This window comes from Salvelinus sp. IW2-2015, linkage group LG5 (assembly GCF_002910315.2).
Source record: "Salvelinus sp. IW2-2015 linkage group LG5, ASM291031v2, whole genome shotgun sequence".
Classification (NCBI taxonomy): Eukaryota; Metazoa; Chordata; class Actinopteri; order Salmoniformes; family Salmonidae; genus Salvelinus; species Salvelinus sp. IW2-2015.
The window spans coordinates 32,679,926-32,697,384 of NC_036844.1; the positions used below are offsets into that span (position 1 = coordinate 32,679,926).

Sequence of the window (17,459 nt, forward strand, 5' to 3'; positions counted from 1 at the left end):
ACCTGGAACTCCACGTGGGTCGTGCGCGCTGGGACCACCAGATTAGGGTGGCCGATTGCACGCGGTGTGGGAGCGTTTGTATGGTCTGTGCAGAGAGGAGAGAACAGGGATAGACAGACACATAGTTGACAGGCTACAGAAGAGACTACGCTAATGCAAAGGAGATTGGAGTGGCAAGTGGACTACGCGTCTCGAATGTTCAGAAAGTTAAGCTTACGTAGCAAGAATCTTATTGACTAAAATGATTAAGATGATACAGTACTGCTGAAGTAGGCTAGCTGGCAGTGGCTGCGTTGTTGACTTTGTAGGCTAGCTGGCAGTGGCTGCGTTGTTGACACTACACTAATCAAGTCGTTCCGTTGAGTGTAATAGTATCTACAGTGCTGCTATTCGGGGGCTAGCTGGCTAGCTAGTGTTGATAATACGTTTACTGGAGACAGGAGATCAAGTGGAGACATAGGACGAGGTGGATAATTTTATAATAAGGCCGTTTTATTCAAGTGTAAAGATATCAGGCAAAAACGTGCACGGCCCCTTTCTGTCAGATTCTTATGAAATCGTCGGAGAAGAGGCCGCTCTAAACAGTACATTCAAATTATATAGGCAACTAGCAAAGTAGGTGGTCTTGTCGTCTGGCCTTCCTCTTGGTCAATCTTGGTCGTGAGTGGTCCTGTTCGGACCAGGTGTCGACGTTCCATTGGCTCTTGACATAGTTCTTTGTCTTGAGTCACACCCTTGGAAAGAATGTGTATGTCTAAATGATGTTTCAGGGGCCTGTCCTGAGTGGGGTGTGTGTGTGTCTGAGGTTAGTATCTAATGAGATCGGCATGTGCCTAAGGACAAAGAGAGGGTGGGTTCATTTTGTACAAAGGATAGCCTATGTTGGAATGTTGTTATACTAGTCTCCAGTATCTATTTCAATTTCTTACACTAGCAGTGTTGATTACGTTACGTTGCGTTAAAAGAACGACAATAGCTGGCTAGCTAACCTAGAAAATCGCTCTAGACTACACAATTATCTTTGATACAAAGACGGCTATGTAGCTAGCTATGTAGCTAGCTACGATCAAACAAATCAAACCGTTGTACTGTAATGAAATGAAATGAAAATGTGATACTACCTGTGGACGGATGTAGCAGGCAGATCATTTTTGTACCCCCCCAAACTACTTCCCACTGCTATGCTTCTAGCTAATTTCAAAACAGTTACTCAGATAAATTCTGTGTGTAACGTTAGTCGACTAATGCCTCTGTTTCTTGCAAAACTGTCTAACACTTCGTTGACAAAAATCAGCTGATGGAAAGAAAGCATACCCAAATGCGCAAAAAAAATAAGGGAATCTGCGCCACGTTCAGTTGTCGAACATTGCAGATAGAAATGCCATAAATAGAGCCAAAATGATTCATTGTTTTACACGGAGAGGCATGTTTGTTCTATATAACATACTGTAACGACCCGGTATTGTGTTCTGTGTTCGTMGGTGTGTTATGTGTTTCATAGATTGGTGTTTCATAGATTGAAGGATGTGGCCAGTGGAACAGGAAATGTAACACACGGCTGTTTAAAAAAAAGTTAAACTAAAGGGGATAAAAGAGGAAGTCACTGAGCAGCCATACACAAATACATTAGCGTATAGCTAGTTACGTTCATTCCCACTGTCATCCATTTTGACATGAAGATGGTTGGAAGCTGGTTGTTTCTCCTCATCTCTCTCCAAGGATATGAGGCTCCCTCCACCCCCAGTAAGATTGTCCTGTTGGATGCTACACCTGTGATATTAATTTTAATGTTCATTTATTCAACTTGTTTAAGACCTGGTGCTACGACAACACATCCGGCCAATGTGCCCTCAACTTTTGATACTGTTTTTAATCTTGGAGAATCTTTGTAGGATTTATTATAATTTTTACATGTATTTGTGTTAATAAGATAGTGAGGTTTAGATTGTCTTCTGATCATTTTATCGTGTACTCATGTTGATGGATGGTTTCCGCTCAGTTGACATTTGTCTTGAATTTTTTTTCAATGTTCACATAAGTGTGTCAGCAAATTATATATATATWTTTTTTTCTCCAGTTATTAATAATTGTTTTAGACTATGACATATAGGAAATATAACCGTTACATTTCAAAAACTCTCAAGTTTTTGGTTGAGCTATATTTATTGAATTGATGTACATCGACTTACCTCGTATGTAATGTAATTACATAATGCCAATTTAATTACCTTTCTGTTTCTTTGGGAGTCATCAAATAATAAATAAATTACACTTTATACCAGGTATTATAGCAATTTATTTGATCAAACTATTACATAACTTCCTAGAAACACAAAATAATCTGAAAAGTAAAGTTTCATGTGCCATTTCTATTGCTGATGCGACACCAAAAGTCCCCTGCTAGTCTGAGATTGACGTCAACTACTTTGGGGTTTCCTGTAACATGGCCATCCATCTTGTCATATACATTCACATACTGATAAAATTATTCATTTAATTCAATGTGATGGTGGAAAAGTACTCTAGTCATGATATACATGAAGGTATAGACCCCTTAATATATGTTATCTGATTTGTCTCTTAAAAAACTGTAAACACCCAATGTAATTATGCAACTCATCTTGATATCATACCACATCTCCCATTTAAACAGATTTTCAATTTCTGTTCCATTTTTTCAGATGTAAACTGCCTGATCATTAATCTGGATTATGTCAACTGCATCTGGAGTGAACAGAGGATCCCAGAGGTCAACTTCACCTTTTTCAGCAACAGGTTAGTGCAATGTGATGGGTGTTGAGGTCTTTGTCCAAAATGCTTGCCGTGCATCACTGTGATGTGGTGTCACACATTGGTGGTGGTTGAGGTGAGTTTTCCCCTTACAGTGAAAAGTACTTTGAGACTCTCTATATGAATTAATATATTATTGTTATTACACTCCTTACCATATGTATTTGTGGACAGTGAAGCTACCATTTTAAATGTGGCTCTAAACTCCAGCATTTTTAATTTTAGAACAAATGTTTCACATGAGGTGACAGTACAGAATGACACATTTTATTTGAGGGTATGTTCATACAATACATACTGTATCTTTTACCATTTACAAATGAACACTTTATGTACAGGTAACTGCCAAAATAATTAAAACACTTGAGTAAATGAGGGATACAAAGTATATTGAAAGCAGGTGCTTCCACACAGGTGTGGTTCCTGAGTTAATTAAGCAATTAACATCCCATCATGCCATATTTTGACCACTATTTTGGCTACCATGGTAATGCCCCAATATGATGAAAATACCCTTATCCACAGGGCACACGTCACTGATTGGTTTGATGAGCATGAAAACAATGTAAACCATATTTCATGGCCATCTCAGTTACCAGATCTCAATCCAATTGAACACTTATAGGAGATTCTGAAGTGGCGAATGAGACAATGTTTTCTACCACCATCAACAAAACACCAAATTATGGAATTTCTCGTGGAAGAATGTTGCCACATCCCTCCAATAGAGTTCCAGATACTTGTAGAATCTATGCCGAGGTGCATCAAAGGTGTTCTGGCTCTTGATGGCCCAATGCCCTATTAAAACTTCTCTAGGGTAGGGGGCAGCATTCGGAATTTTGGATGAAAAGCATGCCCAAATTAAACTGCCTGCTACTCAGGCCCAGAAGATATGATATGCATATAACTGGTAGATTTGGATAGAAAACACTCTAAAGTTTCCAAAACCGTTAAAATAGTGTTTGTGAGTATAACAGAACTGATTTGGCAGGCAAAAACCTGAGAAAAATCCATTCAGGAAGTAGTTTTTTTTGTTGGTTTTGTAGTTTTCTAATCAATGCCATTACAGTATCCATTGACTTAGGACTCAAATTGCAGTTCCTATGCCTTCCACTAGATGTCAACAGTCTTTAGAAATTGTTTCAGGCTTGTATTCTGAAAAATGAGGAAGTAAGAGCAGTCTGAATGTGTGGACCCTAAAGTGTCACAGAGCTTTTTCATGCGCACGACTGAGTGCCTTTCTTGTTTACCTTTTATATTGACGACGTTATTGTCCGGTTGAAATATTATCGATTATTTAGGCTGAAAACAACCTGAGGATTGAATATATACATCGTTTGACATGTTTCTATGAACTTTACGGATACAATTTGGATTTTTTGTCTGCATGTTGTGATTGCGTTTGAGCCTGTGGATTACTGAAGAAAACGTGCGAATAAAACAGAAGTTTTTGGATATAAAGAGACTTTATCGAACAAAAGGAACATTTATTGAGTAAATTATTGAGTAAATGAATGTCTGCTGAGTGCAACCATATGAAGATCATCAAAGGTAAGGGATTAATTTTATCTCTATTTCTGACTTGTGTAACTCTTCTACTTGGCTGATTACTGTTTGTAATGATTTGTCTGCTGGGCTATGTTCTCAAATAATCGTAAGGTATGCTTTCGCCGTAAAGCATTTTTTAAATCTGGCACCGTGGTTGGATTCACAAGAAGTTCATCTTTAAACCTATGTAAAATATGTTTTGTTTTCTGAATTTTTATAATGAGTATTTCTGTATTTGAATTTGGCACCCTGCAGTTTCACTGGCTGTTGAAGAGGTGGGACGCTACCGTCTCACGTACCCTAGAGAGGTTTTAAGACACTTTATGTTGATGTTTCCTTTATTTTGGTCGTTACCTGTATTTAGTCCCCCCATTTGAAGAAATTTGGACAAATTCAATTGTAGTGTATTAAAGTAGTCAGAAGTTAAGTATTTGGTCCCATATTCCTAGCACTCAATGACCACATCAACCTTGTGACTCTACAAACTCGTTGAATGCATTTGCATTTTGTTTTGGTTGTATTTCGGATTATATTTAGCCCAATAGGAACTGAATGGTGAATAATGTATTATGTCATTTTTGAGTAACTTTTATTGTAATTTAGAATAGAAGATGTTTCCGAACACTTCTACATTAATGTGGATACTATGATGATTATGGATAATCATAAATCCTGAATAATGATTAGTGAGAAAGTTACAGAGGCACAAAGATCATACCCCCTAAAAAATGCTAACCTCCCCTGTTATTGGTAATGGTGAGAGGTTAGTATGTTTTGTTGTAGCTTCTATAACCTTCTCACTCATCACTATTCATGATTTATTTTCTTAATCATGGCATTATAAGGATTAATTTAGAAGTGTTCACAAACATCTTATCACAGAAAGAAAATTACTCCAGTCATCATTCACCATTCAGTTGCTATTAGGCAAAATATAACTCAAAACACAACCAAAACAAACTGCAAATGCATTCCAACAAGTTTGTAGAGTCACTTTTGACTACTAACTATAATACATAAGTTAATTTGCCCAAATACTTATGACTTCTTCAAATGGGGGGACTAGATACATAAAATGCTTTCATTTCTAAACTATAAAATACATACATTATGTTTGAAAATACCCTTGAATAAAAATTGACATTCTGTACTGTTGCCTCATAGGAAACATCTCAAATCCAAAATATTGGAGTATAGAGCCCAAAACATTTATAATTGCTTCACTGTCCGAATACATACGTAGGGGAGTGTATCTCTTTCAAATCTTGAATATCCGTACTTTGGTACTAATTCTCATCCATCATTTTCACATGGTATGTGTTTAGGTTCATCAAAGATAATATGGAGGAGTGCACAACATATCTACAGGAGAAGAGTTATGCTGTGGGATGTAGACTGTCCTATGACAAGTCTGACAGGTTTAGAACACTGACAACCAAGCTGGTCCATCAGAACAACAGTTATGTGCAGACCCATAACCTGAAAAGCATGGGTAGGTTCTTTTTCTCAATCAAATCAGAACCTTACATACAGAACAGCATTTAACATGAAGAACAATAGTCATCTTACTATAGGCTTTTTAACGTGTGTTTTTCCTATTTCAATCTTCATTTGATTGAAATGTCGTTAACATTTGACCCTCCTTAATGCTTTTTCTAGTGAAGCTTTACCCTCCTGTTAACCTGTCAGTTGAGATGAACAAAGACCCAGAGCTGAATCTGTACTGGAACAACAGCAAGAACACCTACTGCATTGAGAGTGAAGTTCGCTACAGAATAAACAGCGACAAGTGGAAGGTGGGGATGGGTCAGGACTCAGGAGTTGGACCACTGTTTGGACACTGTAYCCTACTGGTCATTTTTCAACAAAATACTGGACAAATGTTTGAAAAAACTCTCTCTCTCTCCTCCACTCTCTCTTTGTTCCTTTCTTCAGACATCTACTCCAAGCAAGGAACYGAAGTATGCTGTGGCTTTCCCGTTAAAGAGCAGTCGGTATGAGTTTCAAGTGAGAGCACGAYRAAACYKCYWYTGTGGRGAGTCCAAGTTCTGGWGTGAATGGAGTCAGCCCATTCAATGGGATTCCATGAAGGGAAATAACTTCACAGGTAAATACATACAAAATCTCTGCTTTGCTTTATGGTTATAAAGTTGTGCTCAGACTTCTGTCAGGACTTTGTCATGTCAACCTTTCACTTTGGCCTAGACATATCTGGCAGCTCAATGTCTGTGTGGAAGCCAGTACTGTCATTAGTGGGTACCATGACACTCTTCATATTGGCCTGCATGCTGGTCTACAGGGAAAGGTGGGTTTGCCAACAGAAGTTAACACCACACTTACACCCCAAATAAAGACTAAAATCAAGGGGTATAGTTTACATTATWAAAAAWTCAAAGTCTCCTCCATTCTTCCTCTGAAAAAAAGTGATACTCTGATTTTGAACTGAACCTATCTCTTTGTAGAGAACGACTGAGATTCATCCTCATTCCCATTGTGCCTAATCCAGGCAAGAACCTNAAGTGATACTCTGATTTTGAACTGAACCTATCTCTTTGTAGAGAACGACTGAGATTCATCCTCATTCCCATTGTGCCTAATCCAGGCAAGAACCTAGATGAGAATGTAGAGGTAATATTTATCCCTGGTCCCATGCATTGCACTTCATTATAATCTTTGTTTCTCTATTACTGTTATCTACAGTTTAAATCCCATCTTATATCTCACATATTACATGTAACCTTTACCTTTAAAGGCCTGGCTTCCCATCTCCAAGGACATTTGCTTCCAGCCCAACTTCACTGAGCTTGCCTGTCCTGTTCGTGAGTACAGTCTGGTTCCCCAAACTGGCAGCGTCAGCGAATCTGAGAGCAACTTCTCCATCCTAACAGACCAGTCAGATTGCCTGTCCACGTGTTCCTCCTCAGCTTCCACTTTTCCTGTCACAAGTGAAAATGAACAAGCTGGTATTGAGTGAGACTTACAAAGGCTGCATTCTAATTACCCTTCTCCCCTAGGTGTGCACTTCCTTGATCCCCCTCATTGATAATACGTATTAGATTGGTGTATGCATGGGCTAAAGGCAGTTTCTATCAGATTTCTTTTTAGAATTTTAACATATGAACATCCTTAATATTACGGCACCCAATCCGTAATAAATCCAAGCATTTTTGTTTGATGTTCAACCATTTGTAAGATTTTTAAATGCATCGATTTTTGAGAGAGAATACAACATAAAATGCTCTGAACATTGCAATAATGACATACCCTCCTTGTATTGCGAGAAAAAAAGCTGTTAATTACACAAACTGACCACATACAATATAGTAGCGTTATGAGCTAGGCTACTTATGAGCGTGCATGTCTAAAATGTTTCTAATAATGTCATAAAAAAAAGATATCTATAGCATATACAAGCTAATGAAAAAATGATCTTAGCAGCTGAAATGATGGGCACAGGGTTAAACATGATTCAGCTGACAGTTTTAATATTATAAACAATCCCTTGTGAAATTTAAATTGTACTATTGCACACTGTATCTCGTTGGAATAGAGTGAGCATCTGAAATGTTGAATATTAGCCTATACTTTCATTAAAATGGTATCTTATACTAGCTTGTATTTACATTTATTAGGGATACCCACTGCTCTTCCTGGGGTCCAAACACATTAAGGCACTTACATTAAATATAAAACAAAAGGTAAAACAGTACATCATACCACATTATTACACCACTGCATATCTACATTACAAAATGTATAATACCACCATACAACAATTTTACAATGTACATGTGTGGAGAGTGTGTGTGCTAGCGGTTGTGTGCGTATGCGTGTGTCTGTACCTTTGTGTATATTTCTTCACAGTCCCCGCTGTTCCATAAGGTATATTTTAATCTGTTTTTTTAAATCTGATTGTAATAGTATTTTCTTTAAATTTGGTTTCCAAGCGGGGGCTACTGCTATAAAAATTATTATAGGCTATTGGCCTATTTCCTCTTAAATAAATATGATAAACGTTGCCTCCTAATGTTGCATGATATCCTGTAATCCTACCAGTGGCGACCTGTCATTCAGGGCAGGTGCCCCACCTGTTTTAAGTCATATCAGTTTGCAAACAATGTAAAAAAAAAAAAAATAACATAGTCATTGAGATAATAAAGCTGCAGACAAACATGGTCTCTTTTTTGCTTTCTTGAGTAACATGCTGACCACACCGCTCGTGTCACGTCCTCGAGCTTTGCAAAATAATTTTACACATACATGTTATTCAATCATTGAACCCACACTGCTCGCGCGAGTCAACGAGTGTCTGTGTAGCCAGGCGATAAAATAGAACTTGGTTCTATTTGTGACACTTGATGCGCTGCAAGTCCCGCCTCTCCCATCTCCTCATTGGTTTTTAGGAGGATATACCCACATGGGTGATTGAAAGATGACCTGAGGTCCACATTCCAGACCAGTTGGTGGTGACAATGCACCTTAAAGTTGCTTGCTAACCGCAATATAAAGTCCAAAGAAGAAGAAGAGCTCTGAAGGAGGAGAGATGACTAGAAATGAACTCGGTTTACCCTTTTATCTGTGGATTAATTGTCGGAGTAGAGGACCTTGTGCATTTCAGGTAAAATAATAACCCAATGTTTATATCACAGGACAAATTAGCTAGCAACACCAAGCTAGCTAGCTAAATTGCCATAAATGTTTAATGCTTTTTGACCTGTCCCCAAATTAATATAGTTGGTTCAGAGTTTGTTTGATATTTCAACCTGCGTGTCCTGATTGTATCTGGTGTGGGTGGACAAAATCAACATGTGCACGATGGTGCATGCATGCATGCGCACGAGCGGTCTGGTCAGCATGTAAGGCAGCTCCAAAATGCAGGTGTTTCAGCCTAGCTCAGGGCTTTCTGTGGTGGTGGGGCAGCCAGCAGAAAATATGGAGTGTAGGGTTTGTTAAGGTTCTCTAGTTGCGTCGTGATTGGTTCAGGTTTTTGTCAGTCATGGGGACACTACATCACCACAAAATCTACGGGTAGAGCTAGAAAATTCTAGCCCCTTGGGTGCTGCCATAGAGTTACATTAGAGGTGCCCATCCAAGAAGGGTCAAGGTATTGGCCTGACTTGCCTAGTTAAATAAAGGTTAAATAAAAAAGAATGATAATAGTTGGCCACAGATAAATGACGTCAAATCACGTTAAATCTACCGTAGCTTTGATTGGACTGATTATGTCAACATCATACTTTCAAAATCTTAGCTAGCAAGCTGGCAAATCCTTTTCAATCCTTGTCATATGAAGAAAAATGATGAATAGAAAGGTATCGGTGCTCATAAGCCAGTGGACAAAAACATTACACAACAAGTCAGAAATCACAAATTCAACAATGAGTGGTTTGAAAGGAATCAGTGGTTAACTGCAAGCGTTGCAAAGCAATCACTAGCCTGCTATTAAGTGGAGTGGGTGTGTGGTCTTGGTTTAAGGGTCTCTTTCCAAGCTTAAAAGGATAAACATTCAACATTGGAAATGCTGTCAACATTCAAGACAACTAGAAACTCGGAACTGGGAAATCTCAGACTTCAGTGAGTTCAAGTCAATTGGGAACTTGGAAAAAAACTAGCTCCGATTGGGAAAATACGTTTTGAACAGTCATCCAACTCGGAATTCCAAGTCGAGAACTCGGGCCTCTTTCTAGAGCTCCGTCCTGAAAATCACTGATGTCATGATTCAACCTTCTTTTTTTCCGAGTTCCCAGTTGTCTTGAAAGCACCACAAATCCAGAGAATGCCATACTTTGATGACAAAATTTGCCCATGAAGGACCCCTGTGCCACCTTTCTGTTCAAGTGAGCACAGAACAACAAGGTGAGTCCAAAAATGTCTTGTATGCTGCCGCATAAATTATGTAATATGCCAGGGAGATATGTATACTGTAGCTAAAAAAGTAATACTAAGTGTGTGTTGTGTAGTAAACTGTTAGTAGCCCATGTGCCTCACCCTAATAATTTGATACTGTTCCCCCTCAAAATTTTGCCTACTGTTCTGACTTTGTGGTGCAAATGTAGCCTATAGCTTGTTTTAGAGTAATGTAATCATTGACTATTGTAAAAGCTTTCATTGTCTGCTCATATGTCCCCCATTGTTATTATTATACATTTTTCTATAGGCAGTAAATGAGGCTAAATTAACTGTTTTGCTGCCATTCAAGGCTCCGCTGATAGCCAGGTGTAGCAGTGGTAATTTCAACATTTCAACAAGAATCTTACAAATTCTTGGTAGCAGACCGAGTAGTTTAATTGAAGTTCAGTTTATGAACATTGAGAACAAAATTCTCTTAACATTTCTTAACTAACTTGCCTAGTTAAATAAAGGTTAAATACATTTTAATTATTTTTTTTCAAATGTAAAAAATGTGGGGAGTTGACCCCACCAAGATTTACATGCTAAAATCGCCACTGAATCCAAACATTGGAATTGACTGACCAGCTGACACTTCATATACAGTATATCAAATAATGTTGTAAATTGAATCTGATATTGTATCTAACTTAATTTGTTTTCAAGAATGTATTCAAATCAAATTTTATTTGTCACACGCGCCGAATACAACAGGTATAAAAAGGAATACATTCTAAAAGCTTTAACAAGAGCAAGGTATTGCGTTTCATTTGAAAACAGCATAACAGTTTGTAAAAGGAGAATATTTCAGGTCATCCCACCCCGCTAACCTTTGAACCCCTAACAGCTAATTCCATGGGTGAAAGCACATGATACTTGTTTTTACTGACAACAGAGCATGAGAAGAGGGCCAACATGAAGAGACCTGCATTACCTCATGTCTATCAGCATCTTAAATGTGCAACCAGAGGGAAAAAAACTCTAGACCACCTTTACTCCACACACAGAGACGTGTACACAGCTCTCCCTCGCCCTCCATTTGGCAAATCTGACTATAATTCTATCCTCCTGATTCCTGTTTACAAGCAAAAACTAAAGCAGGAAGCACCAGTGACTCGCTCAATAAGAAAGTGGTCAGATGAAGCAGATGCTAAGCTACAGGACTGTTATGCTAGCACAGACTGGAATATGTTCRGATGGCATTGAGGAGTACACCACATCAGTCACTGGCTTCATCAATAAGTGCATCGATGACGTCATCCCCACAGTGACTGTACATACATACCCCAACCAGAAGCCATGGATTACAGGCAACATCCACACTGAGCTAAAGAGCTGCCGCTTTCAAGGAGCGGGACTCTAACCCGGAAGCTTATAAGAAATCCCATCCGACGAACCATGCCCTCCGACGAACCATCAAACAGGCAAAGCATCAATACAGGACTAAGATTGAATCGTACTACACCTGCTCCGATGCTTGTCGGATGTGGCAGGGCTTGCAAACTATTACAGACTACAAAGGGAAGCACAACCACAAGCTGCCCAGTGACACGAACCTACCAGACGAGTTAAATTATTTCTATGTTCGCTTCGAGGCAAGTAACACTGAAACATACATGAGAGCACCAGCTGTTCCGGACGACTGTTTGATCACGCTCTTCATAGCCGATGTGAGTAAGACCTTTAAACAGGTCAACATTCACAAGGCCGCTGGGTCAGACGGATTACCAGGACGTGTACTCCGAACATGACCAACTGGCCAACTGGCAAGTGTTTTCACTGACTGAGTCTGTAATATCAATATGTTTCAAGCAGATCACCATAGTCCCTGTGCCCAAGAACACTAAGGTAACCTGCCTAAATGACTACTGTCGTGGAGAATTGTTTCAGAAATGTAACACTCTTACAAGAACTTGTGAATTCAATATAGACTTTAATACAAAGTAGCAAAAATGAGCCCTTCCATGGAAGGACCCTATCACAAACGTAACAGAGCCGAGCCCCTCCATGGAAAGAGACTAAATTCTCATATTACAGAGTCCTGCCCTTATAGGATTCTGTCTTTGCATAACGTATAGAGTCCCCTCCCTCTATATGAAAATAGCTTCCCTTGACCTTTCTCCATTATTTTCTTTTCATCTCAGAGCTTGTTTGTTCACGCCCACTAACGCTCATATCTGCTTTTGGTTAGGTTATAATGATGGTAGAACCCTTTTCACATGCTTATGTTTCACGTGTCAGTCATCAGTTATTTTGCTTCCATCTTTCTTCCTGTATCCTTCTGACCATAGTACGTCCAGGTGTCATAAATGTACGTATGGCCTTGGTTAATGTACTCTTTCAAAAATAGAGTATAGCCTGGGTGTCATCTTCTCTTAATGTGCATGTCCTTGCTTCTTCAGCCTTGCAACTAGACCTATTTATATTTAATGCTTAGCTCTCCTTAACGCTCAGCTCCAACACTACCAACCCATAGCACTCACGTCTGTAGCCATGAAGTGCTTTGAAAGGCTGGTCATGGCTCACATCAACACCATTATCCCAGAAACATTAGACCCACTCCAATTTGCATACCACCCCAACAGATGCACAGATGATGCAATCTCTATTGCACTCAACACTGCCCTTTCCACACCTGGACAAAAGGAACACCTATGTTAAATTGCTATTCATTGACTACAGCTCAGCATTCAACACCATAGTGCCATCAAAGCACATCACTAAGCTAAGGACCCTGGGACTCAACACCTCCCACTGCAACTGGATCCTGGACTTCCTGACGGGCTGCCCCCAGGTGGTAAGGGAAGGAAACAACACATCCGCCATGCTGATCCTCAACATGGGGGCCCCTCAGGGGTGAGTGCTCAGTCCCTTCCTGTACTCCCTGTTCACTCATGACTGCATGGCCAGTCACGTCTCCAACACCATCATCAGGTTTGCTGATGACACATCAGTGGTAGGCCTGATCACCGACAACGATGAGACTGCCTATAGGGAGGAGGTCAGAGACCTGGTTGTGTGGTGCCAGGACAACAACCTTTTCCTCAACGTGATCAAGACAAAGGAGATGATTGTGGACTACAGGAAAAAGAGGACCGAGCACGCCCCCATTCTCATTGACGGGGCTGTAGTGGAACAGGTTGAGAGCTTCAAGTTCCTTGGTGTCCACATCAACAACAAACTATCATGGTCCAAACACACTAAGACAGTCCTGAAGAGGGCACGACAAAGCATATTCCCTCTCAGGAGACTGAAAAGATTTGGCATGGGTCCTAAGATCCTCAAAAGGTTCTACGGCTGCACCATCGAGAGCATCCTGACTGGTTGCATCACTGCCTGGTATGGCAACTGCTTGGCCACCGACCACAAGGCACTACAGAGGGTAGTGCGTACGGCCCAGTACATCACTGGGGCCAAACTTCCTGCCATCCAGGACCTCTATATCAGGCAGTGTCAGAGGAAGGCCCTAAAAATTGTCAAAGACTCCAGCCACCCTCGTCATAGACTGTTCTCCCTGCTACCGCACGACAAGCGGTACCGGAGCGCCAAGTCGAGGTCCAAAAGGCTTCTTAAAAGCTTCTACCCTCAAGCCATAAGACTCCTGAACAGCTAATCAAAGGGATACCCAGACATCTCTTTTACGCTGCTGCAACTCTCTGTTTATAATCTATAAGTAGTCACTTTAACGCTACCTACATGTACATATTATCCCAAGACAAGACAACAACATAGCATGGCAGCAACACGTGACAACATGGCAGCAGCACAAAACATGGTACACACATTATTGGGCACAGACAACAGCACAAAGGCAAGAAGGTAGAGACAACAACACATCACATGAATCAGCTAAGAAATGCTTACTTACTTAACCAACAATGCAGTTTTAAGAAAATAGAGTTATATAAGCAATTGTTATAATTGGCTAATTGCTCTGTTTGCTTATTTTACACCCATATTTGAATACATCTATGTTTGAATTGTGTCTCGTGTTCAAAATAATATCACATTTGATCCCTGCTTTCTTTAGCCCCCCCAAGAGTGAGTTTATCTGACAAATAACAAACTTCAACTGAAAACACTGCATGACATGTTTGTCTAAAGTTTGAGGCGTTTGAATCTATTTTATGACATTTCCATAATGGACGTACTCATCACTGATCGCATTAGATACTGGGTGGGGCACGTTCAGTCAGTGTGGGGATTCTATTAATTCCCCGGGCAAAAAAAAAGTCGCACGTGGAGTAATTTGTAGGATTCTGTTTTCACGTGCAAAATGTATTGCTCTTTTTAAAGTCTTTATCTACCTTCCCAATGAAAACTAGTTGGAACATTTGAGCATATATTTTAAGGAAAGGAGATATTGTATGTTTTTGAACGATACATATTGTTGCTTTGTTGATAACACATGACCGACTGGCGCAGATTACTGTTCCATTTGAGAGGGCGCTCCTCGACACCGCTTTTACCCTTTTTACGTCACGGGCCATAGCCCCGGTACACTTAATCGAACTCCCTCAGTGTGGCTGGGTGTGTGTAGCGAGAGAGGGCACAGGGTGGCCCTCTAAATCAGGGTAGATTCATTTACACCACATTTAAATTTGCATACCACATCAAATTAATGAAAGGGGAGATCTAATAATTATTTCTCAGTATTGAGTGTTCTGACGTGAACTCACTGGGTTGTCGGATAAGGAAAATGTCAGATCCCACAGTGGCTGATACTCGCCGGTTAAATTCAAAGCCTCAGGACCTGACGGATGCTTATGGTCCCCCCAGCAATTTTCTTGAAATTGACGTTTATGACCCACAAACTGTTGGAGTCGGGCGGAACCGTTTCACAACTTACGAAGTCCGTATGCGGGTAGGTTGCTGAATATAGATGTCTGTCGTTACATATCTAGCTAAACCTACAAACATTTTCAGCTAGCTAATTAGTTAGAGCTTACTAACGTTAGGTGGATGAAAATCGAGGCCCAGGATTTAGTCCGGCCTACTCACTGAGGTATTAAGAACGGGCCTACTAGCTAGCTAACCTAGCATTGTCAGCTAGGGAAGTTATTAAAATAGCTTTTGAGGTAACGTTAACTTTCTAGCCCTTTTAGGCTAACAGGGTTAGCTAACGTTAGTTATACTTGTTGGCTGTCTCTTGACGAGAATATTCTTGTTTCTGTTTTCATTAAATGCAGACAAACCTGCCGATTTTTAAGTTGAAGGATTCCATTGTGCGAAGAAGATACAGTGACTTTGAGTGGTTGAAGAATGAGTTGGAGCGAGACAGCAAGGTGAGTGAAAGATTATCTATTTGTTTTTGGGTAGAATTTATTTTGGGTAGGACCTATATTGATGGACTATAATATATACTGTATCTACATATCATTACAGTAGGGTTTTCCTCAATGTTGACGTCTACATAAGTTGCTTATTACATTAATGTTATTAGAGGAATAATTATGTAATTAATTAGTCATGGTTAAGTTAATCAGCTTTTTTAACGGCTATGGACTAAATACATTGCTATTGATTTATTCCAGATTGTAGTGCCGCCCTTGCCTGGGAAGGCACTGAAGAGACAGCTACCTTTCCGTGGGGATGAAGGCATTTTTGAAGAGGCTTTCATCGAAGAGCGACGTGTGGGTCTTGAGCAGTTCATCAACAGGTGGGTCTTAACTTACTAAACATTAGAGGATCATCTTGAGACAACCGATGCCAGGAAAAAACATACATTTTGAGCTAACCAAGATCAACCTTTTTGTAATAATGTGAAGTAAGCTGAAACAGTGTTGTGGTGGCAGATTTGGAATTGGCTTCTGCTGGTGTGGATAACTAAAAGTCATATTTTTAGACACCATTTTTGAAATGCACAGTCGGCAAGATGTTTAAATGCATATCTTTGTTTATAAATTCATGTCTTTCTCTTTTTTTCTAGAATTGCAGGTCATCCTCTCGCTCAAAACGAGCGCTGTCTTCACATGTTTTTGCAGGACGAGAGCCTTGACCGTAACTACATTCCCGGAAAGGTACGGCCGTTGGGTTTGGACTTGGGTTTGACATTGGGGTGTGGAAATGACTGCTTTCTGCTCTTCTGCCTTGCTCTGCTCTCCTTCTCTCATTTGTTATTTTTCCATTGAGCTCTTTGCCATTCAAAGTAGTGCAGTACTTGTTTTATTTGATATGTTGTATATACTACTGTGTATGGTGAATTGAGTGGTGTGTTTACTGATTCTATTTATTCTCTTTTTATACAGGTATGAAGTAAGTTTGACTGTTTATTTACATTTTAAACACTAAAATCTTTTGGAAGTCAGATGATAGCATGGCCACAATCTTGTGATGTTAGTGACAGCTCACACAGCTATTATATCTGTGCTGCCTAATTAGTTTATTTTTAATTTTTAAATCTGACCTGACTTTACACAATGTGTGGAACATCTCTTTCACTAATGGAAAGACGATATCTGATCATATGTGGCACAATTGTTTGGGATCCAGATCCAGTGATCCAGAGGCGAGATGTGCATAGCACCGGCCAGAACCCGTCTGATTTATCACCTCGTCCCGATAAAGCATACAGAGCCCTATCCCCATCGCAGCCGCAACCACCTCTGACAGCTGCCTCTGTCTCTCTAATGCCTTGTACTGTATATACATGTATATTCTTCTAGATACCCCAGCAACACCGGTTCACGGCCCTCCGCAGCCCTATAATGTGTGTGTAGCCAAGCGCACTAAATGGGGTGTGTTACAGGGAAGTTAGTACATTGTTGCAGATTTACATATAAACAGAAATTAGATTTTGTTTTTTTTATCTGTATCTGACTGAATTTTCCCCCTAAAAAAAACATTGCATTTGGCACTGTAGTTGAATCCACCTCTATATATCAATTCCAGCTATGCCTCATAATCTGCCCAACCTCCCAGTGACATTTGTTTCACTTGTCTTTGTCCCTCCCTCAATAAATTATTTTCTTGAATGATTTAATCCACAAATCACAATCTCTCTCTCTAATGATCTTCATCCATAGAAGACTGGCTGTGTCTACGTGTAAAGTATATATGATAACCTAATAGAAAATACATAGCTGTTTGAGAGGGAATACTCTCTCTGCCCAGCATAGCCTAAAGGATTATATGTTCATGGTTCTGTCATTACAGTTAATGAGTTACCCATTTTTTTTTGCACATCAATAAAGAAAAAAAACATTTCTGTCATTCCTTCTGGAGACGTTTCA

The 17,459-nt window shown here is 39.8% G+C and overlaps 2 protein-coding genes across 4 annotated transcripts; both read left to right on the forward strand.

Moving 5' to 3' along the window:
- Positions 1–1,144: 1,144 nt before the first annotated feature.
- On the forward strand, positions 1,145–7,946 carry il2rga (interleukin 2 receptor, gamma a). The gene is made up of 8 exons (XM_023988249.2): positions 1,145–1,743; positions 2,682–2,775; positions 5,664–5,830; positions 5,998–6,134; positions 6,274–6,445; positions 6,544–6,643; positions 6,897–6,966; positions 7,091–7,946. Exons 1-8 carry the CDS (start codon positions 1,674–1,676, stop codon positions 7,310–7,312), a joined length of 1,032 nt encoding a protein of 343 aa, XP_023844017.1. The 5' UTR covers positions 1,145–1,673; the 3' UTR covers positions 7,313–7,946.
- A 6,785-nt stretch (positions 7,947–14,731) lies between these two features.
- On the forward strand, positions 14,732–17,459 carry LOC111964375 (sorting nexin-12). 3 transcript variants are annotated; one of them, XM_070443716.1, is made up of 5 exons: positions 14,732–15,091; positions 15,417–15,512; positions 15,762–15,886; positions 16,157–16,260; positions 16,726–17,459. In XM_070443716.1, the coding sequence occupies exons 1-5, from the start codon at positions 14,927–14,929 to the stop codon at positions 16,890–16,892; spliced, it is 657 nt and encodes a 218-aa protein (XP_070299817.1). In that variant the 5' UTR covers positions 14,732–14,926; the 3' UTR covers positions 16,893–17,459. The 3 variants fall into 3 exon arrangements, with proteins under 3 accessions (XP_070299817.1, XP_023844027.1, XP_070299818.1); XM_023988259.2 differs by having other exon boundaries at positions 16,157–16,247; positions 16,720–17,101; XM_070443717.1 differs by having other exon boundaries at positions 16,157–16,247; positions 16,476–17,067.

What these genes read in the sequence shown, in the direction of transcription:
- LOC111964375 (XM_070443716.1), top strand. Translation starts at nt 14,927, where the DNA reads ATGTCAGATCCCACAGTGGCTGATACTCGCCGGTTAAATTCAAAGCCT. An exon ending in CTTACGAAGTCCGTATGCGG is followed by an intron (nt 15,092 to 15,416) that starts GTAGGTTGCTGA and finishes CATTAAATGCAG; the next exon opens with ACAAACCTGCCGATTTTTAA. An exon ending in CGGAAAGGTACGGCCGTTGG is followed by an intron (nt 16,261 to 16,725) that starts GTTTGGACTTGG and finishes ATCCAGATCCAG; the next exon opens with TGATCCAGAGGCGAGATGTG.